Below are 6,312 nucleotides of genomic sequence, written 5' to 3' on the forward strand. Positions count from 1 at the left end.
ACAAGTTTCGTAGTACTACTACGTCTGTTTTCTTTAAGAAATCTAAACAAGTTTTTTATTGCATTACATATAACAAGATTCCTCTCGATTATGTTAAAACCAATTACATAAGTAGCTAATCATCTGAGTTCTGTTATTATCCGACTAATCCTAAACAAAAAAGCACAAACTTAGGCATGATAGAAACCAACAAACAAATAAACCAATTTTGTTGTCGTTGTATATCCTGTATAACCAAACACATTTTGTGTGGAAAACCTCAATCAGTAAACCCTTTTTTGATAGAATCAATTTTTGGGGTAAGTTCTTTTCAATTTCCCAAATCCTAGAAATATATTTCTACTAAAGACCACCTCCTCTAAGCTACTAGTCTTCTTCAACACACACTTCCCAAAATCACCTTGAGAAGACACCTTTCTTGATACACATCAATAAACCACTCCTTGAGAATTGAACTGAAAGAAAGAAAGAGATTTTATATATCTATATCCATATCTTAATAATAATATAATAAATAAAACAAGCAAGAACTTCCCATCCATCAATCCCAAGATTTAAAATCCATGGAAAAACACTAAAAAGAAAAGAATTAAGAAAAATGTATTCAATGGAGAGAATCCCATAGAGATGCCAATGAAAAAACAGTCTCCCTTTGACACTTGACATTTTCCCTCTCTAGAAACACTTCCCATCATTTGCCACAGCCCAATGCTCCTCCCCTACATCATTTTCAGTTGGACAAGTTATAAAGCAAAACAAAAAATATTAAACAAAACAAAATACAACTCCCTCATGAAGGGTTTGAATCTGATCTTGGTTTTTCTTCTTCCTAGGAAAAATCTAATGGATACTAAGTTTTCCCCCTCATGAAAGATGAAAGTATACCATTTCCCAAAAGAGTAAACAGAAGAAACATGAGATGTTTGGTGTATCACACACATTTCCATGCACACACAACACTCTGTTTGGACTCTATCCTATTTCTATGACTGTCTCTCATGTATATACAGTCTTTTTTAACAGTCAAAACTCTTATGATTTTACATCACTTCTATATATATTCTGCAAGTTTTTCTTTGTCCTCTCTTTATTATCTTACTTTCTATCTGTATAACTATATTTGTGTTGATCTGATTTTCTTGTTTTGTGTTTTGTTTGGGTACTTCTTTCATAAGTTTTGCTTTTAATACATGTGGTATTGATTTGAGTCTTCACTTTTTTTCTTTCACTACCCCAAACTAAACATAAACCATAAACATTACCACCACCTTCTTCTGTTTTCCTTTTCTTTTTCATCTTTGTTTTCGTTGGTTGACACAGTAATTTGGACTTGAAAGCACCCATCTTTTCTTGTCCATGGAAGAGTGTTAACTTCTTACCTTATTAACCTGTTCATCTGTTCTTTTAACTCTCTCTATATACATCTTACTTCTCTTCTTTTTTATATATCTACTCATTATCAAGCCTCAAAGAGAGTGAGGGTAGCAATATCGGAGCTCATCTGAACCTTTTTAAGCTTCAGGAGAAAAGGAGTTTATGAGACTCTTAGGAGGTGAAGTAGTAGGCAGTGAAGTTGGGAAGAAAGCAATGTGGTTATATCCAAAGGTTTTAGGTTTCAATCCTTCTGAAAGATGGGGTCACTCAGCTTGTAGCTCTAATGGAGTTGTTTACATCTTTGGGGTACGTCCACTGAAAAACACTCACCATGTTTTCATTTTCTTTCTATCATTTGATATATCTGTGTTTGTTGTTGTTCTTGACTAATTTGCAGGTTAGATTTTTTTTGTTTTGGTAAGACTATACTACTAATAGATAAGTTTGGTTTCTCTTTTTTCCTTCAAATGAATTTTCTTTCTGTTTGCTCTTATTTACATGACTAAAAATTCTTGTTTTATCATGAGAATATGTGTTACAAAGGGTTTACTCAAAAAAATTCTATTTCCTGACTTCTTTTCTTCCTCTTTTGCTTTTCTTTGTTTTTGCTTTTGCCATTTTTATGGTTGTTTTATGTTCTTTTTGGTTTTTAAGTTAACACCTACTATTGTTGTATGTATTAGTTTTCACCCATACAGACACAAACATAATGAAAAGTTAACGTATATTAAGTTAGTGGAATTCAGCAATAATTTATTTTCAGTCTCCCTTTTTCTTGAGTAGTTTATATATTTTTCCCATTGTAAATCTAGGCCATGAACCAGTACAGCTTAAGGTTCTTCAATTAAGTTAAATGGAACAAAAATGGGCTTTATTTTAATTTTTGATAGTGTCTAGTTAAGACCAATATGCCCCTCACTTGTACATAGCACTGTATGTATTTTATGATGTATGCTTTCATTTAGGGGTGATTTTCTATGCCAAAACTTGATTGCCTTTTACATTAAAGAACCTTTTACATTTGTTGTGAAAGAACTCCGGGTTGTCGTGGTTAGATAAAAGTTCGATTTTGTATCTCGCTTAAGGTTCATCGAGTTAGTAGATGCACCATATCGGCTTTATTTGTATCTCATGATTTCTATGGCTATTTTTCAGGGATGTTGTGGTGGATTGCATTTCAGCGATGTTCTTACTTTGAATCTGGAAACAATGGCTTGGAACACACTCGAAACAACGGGAAAACGACCGGGAACAAGAGACAGCCATAGTGCCGTACTTGTGGGGCATCAGATGATTGTTTTTGGTGGTACAAATGGTTCCAAAAAAGTAAATGATCTTCACATACTGGATCTTAAAACAAACGAATGGAGCATTCCTAATTGTGAAGGGATTCCTCCGTCCCCACGTGAAAGTCACACTGCTACTGTTGTTGGCGATGATAAACTAGTCATATTTGGTGGCAGTGGAGAAGGAGAATCAAATTACCTGAACGATTCACACGTTTTAGACCTTAAAACCATGAAATGGATTCCTTTGAAGATTAAGGGTGGGCTTCCTGCTCCAAGAGATAGTCATATCGCGGTTGCAATCCATAACAAACTTCTTGTATATGGGGGTGACTGTGGTGATCGATATCACGGTGAGGTTGATGTTCTCGACATGGACACGATGACTTGGTCTAAGGTATGACCTACCTATTTGGAAGCCTGTATTTGTCTCTCGCATCTACGGAGTAATAACTTTTCAAGGTTTAAGTCCAAGTGCATTTCATCTTACAATGTTTGGTTTTTATTGCAGTTGTCTGTTCAAGGAAGTTCACCTGGTGTTAGGGCAGGTCATGCATCTGTAAATATCGGTACCAAGGTGGGATGATTCTTCAATTGGTTAAAAATAGTGGACTATTTAGAGTTAAAGTAATAACGGGTAACCAAATTTAAATGTGCTTTGCAGGTTTATGTCATTGGCGGTGTAGGAGATAAGCATTACTACAATGATGTTTGGATCCTCGACGTGAACACTTGTTCATGGACCCAACTTGACACGCGAGGTCATAAACCACAAGGTCGATTTTCTCATACAGCTGTGCTTACAGATTCAGATATTGCTATATATGGCGGGTATGTTACTTGGAATATATTTGGTACCTTTCGGTTCTTGTTAGAATTTCTTGTGACATTGTTGCATAATTTGTCAGTCATTATGAGGACCAAGCTGGAGAAGTATATATTGCGTCCCTGTCTGCCTTCTCTCGTGTCTAATGTAACTCTTTTGGGTCTAATTGCAGCTGTGGTGAGGACGAGCGTCCATTAAATGAGTTAATCATCTTGCAGCTCGGATCCGAGCACCCCAATGGCCGTTACAACATTTCTTTATGTAAGATTTTTGGTAGTCATTGGAACCATGAGAAAAGAAGGTTTCCACAAGGAGCAGAGACTGAATTGGTATGCTATGCTGTTAATGAAATTAGATTTATTCAACTTTTCTTTTGAATTCGCCAGAAAACTAACAACACTTATCATTTACCTCTTGGCAGGTCTATGTGAATAAAGGAGAGCAACATAAGAGAGCTAGTGAAACCGAACCAAAGCAAGCTGTGTTGCGCAACTCAGGTTCGTTCTCTTGATTATTTTGAAGGTTTGATTAGAATCGAACTCAACATTACATAAAACTGATTTTGCAACTTTTCCTAAATATTCTTCAGATGTTGTACACGCAAAGAAACGGAAAACAAGTGATTCTAAGCCATGCGAAGTGGAATCCGAACAAGAAGAACACTCCCTTTCATTGTCGCAGCATTCATCTCCTTCCCAATCTGACCAAGAGCAGACACCGATTAAAGCAACACCTCGTCCATTATGTTTGTTGAAGCAACGTTTTCAGAATCCAAATGTAAACAATGTCGTAGAGACTCAACCGGATCAGATTAGTAGCATTCGAAGAAGCCCACAAGATTTTCATTTCGTGTCTGGAGAAAATCCTAGACACCCCCCAAAGCAAGAACAGTTTCTACATATGAACGTAGGCCGGCCAGAAGGACAATTTTCCATGGAACGCAAACCAATTGAAGCTATGCCAGTGCATTCCTTGGTAAAATTTCATTACTAAAAACATTTACCAAGATTCACATTTTTATCGCTTTAGCCTTTTTTAATTGAACCATCCATCCTCATTTGTTATATGTTCTTAGATTGGTGCTGATGTTCGAGGTAAAGTGGATGGAGCATTCGATTCAGGATTCCTAATGACTGCAAATGTTAACGGCAAGATCCTTAGAGGAATCTTATTTGCTCCTGTAAGTATTATCAATAATTCAAAGGTTTCCTTGCGTAATGTATTAAAAATATTATTAAGGACAGTGGTGTAATTTTATTTAGGGAAACGGGTTTGTATCAAGGGGTGTTGTTCTTTCTTCAAGTTCACCAGCTTTAGGTAATTCAGTTCCCGTCATTCAGCCATACACAAATCCGAATGTCAGACCGTGTCAACAACCAATGGCATTTGGAATGCCGGAATCAGGTCATCATCATCATCTCGGAAGAACCCAAGCAACTTCAGTAGTTAGAAGAACTCCTTCATCAAACCGTTCTTCGGGTATCCGAAATGACCTTAAAGATGTAGTTTTAACGCTAGGAGGTCCAGGAAGCCTGTAACAACTAACAAGACTCTAAACATAATGTGTCCTGGTTTTGTAAATCTTGAATAGTTACTAGTAGTATTAGTTAGGATTAATCGAGCTTGGATCAATGTTTGTTCACAAACATTCTTTTATCAATCATTTCCAGTTTTAATTGTGTCTTTTTGGGATTTAGAGCTGAATGAACCTGAATTCCACATTTCAGAACCATGCATATCCAAATATGGCTGAAGATACTCACTTTGAATCTCTCGGGCATTTTAAATCCCAACAACCGATCAGAGAACAAATTATGCATTATGCATCCAACAAGGCCATCATAGAATTGAAATGACATAAATCGTGGTTTAAAAACATAATGACCCAATATCAGTCCGATCAATCAATATAATTCAACAAAGAGGAATGGGGTACTATATAACCCATATGGATCCATATTTGCCACGGTTCAGCAGGGGACACATGGTCCATATGGGCAAGTGTATGGAGTCCCACTCCAATCGATGGATCAACTCAAAGCATTGTACATTTCGAATATCAACAACAAATAGCTTCATACTAGTTGAGAAGCTGCATAATGTGCATCATAATCACTAAGCCTGTTCAGTTTCAGGAACCATTTATGAGAGAGGTCAAAAAAGAGGAGACCAAAACAGTGATAGATATTTTAGATTCAATGGAAGAGCAAATCAAGGGATAAAAGGGTTTCTGTAACAAAACTTAAACAGTAGTATTAAACAGGAAAATTAGTAATTGCATATTTCTAACCCGTTGCTTTTCTAGTGACAGAAACTGTGGCGAGAAAAGACCTTTACTTTTTCTCACTCTCTATCCATCCATCTATCAGTTTCAATCAAGATGCTTGCAGGAGAAAAAAGATGAAGATTTTATGGGTGAAAACGTGGGATTGCACGGAAAAGAGCTCCCGAATTTAACGCGGGATTATTTAAAGAAGTCGCTATCGACCGTTGGATACAAATTCTGTCACAAAATAGGGTTTGAGTGGGGAGCTTGAGTAGATGTTAGCTTGACTCTGTCCCATCAAATTTAGACAAGACATCTTTCACTTTCTTTTCTCTCTCTCTCATTCATTCATTTGGATTGATTTTGATGTTTTGTTGAGGATGATGATCATCATCGTCATACTTGTTATTTATTAATTTTTTTGATTCTCTGCTGTTCATCCACGTGGGTCTTACTGTTAGTAGTTTGATCTTGTTTTCATATTTTCTGTTGCCTTCAATACACTTTTTGTTTAGCGGGGTTGAAGTTTGAACTTCTGACTTGCTGTTGTATCCGAAATT

General features: G+C 36.3%; 1 protein-coding gene across 2 annotated transcripts; it reads left to right on the forward strand.

Annotated features, from left to right (window-relative positions):
- The first annotated feature begins 747 nt into the window (after window positions 1-747).
- On the forward strand, window positions 748-5,816 carry LOC113346907 (rab9 effector protein with kelch motifs-like). 2 transcript variants are annotated; one of them, XM_026590458.1, is made up of 9 exons: window positions 748-1,680; window positions 2,530-3,057; window positions 3,172-3,237; window positions 3,325-3,491; window positions 3,659-3,815; window positions 3,908-3,983; window positions 4,076-4,461; window positions 4,562-4,666; window positions 4,749-5,170. In XM_026590458.1, the coding sequence occupies exons 1-9, from the start codon at window positions 1,537-1,539 to the stop codon at window positions 5,022-5,024; spliced, it is 1,905 nt and encodes a 634-aa protein (XP_026446243.1). In that variant the 5' UTR covers window positions 748-1,536; the 3' UTR covers window positions 5,025-5,170. The 2 variants fall into 2 exon arrangements, with proteins under 2 accessions (XP_026446243.1, XP_026446244.1); XM_026590459.1 differs by lacking the exon at window positions 4,749-5,170 and adding an exon at window positions 5,792-5,816 and having other exon boundaries at window positions 749-1,680.
- The last annotated feature ends 496 nt before the right edge of the window (window positions 5,817-6,312 follow it).

Source organism: Papaver somniferum, chromosome 2 (assembly GCF_003573695.1).
Source record: "Papaver somniferum cultivar HN1 chromosome 2, ASM357369v1, whole genome shotgun sequence".
NCBI lineage: Eukaryota > Viridiplantae > Streptophyta > Magnoliopsida > Ranunculales > Papaveraceae > Papaver > Papaver somniferum.

Coding starts and splice junctions, on each gene's coding strand:
- LOC113346907 (XM_026590458.1), top strand. CDS start 1,537: ATGAGACTCTTAGGAGGTGAAGTAGTAGGCAGTGAAGTTGGGAAGAAA. Junction 3,058..3,171: donor ACACGATGACTTGGTCTAAG/GTATGACCTACC, acceptor TTTTTATTGCAG/TTGTCTGTTCAAGGAAGTTC. Junction 3,238..3,324: donor CTGTAAATATCGGTACCAAG/GTGGGATGATTC, acceptor TGTGCTTTGCAG/GTTTATGTCATTGGCGGTGT.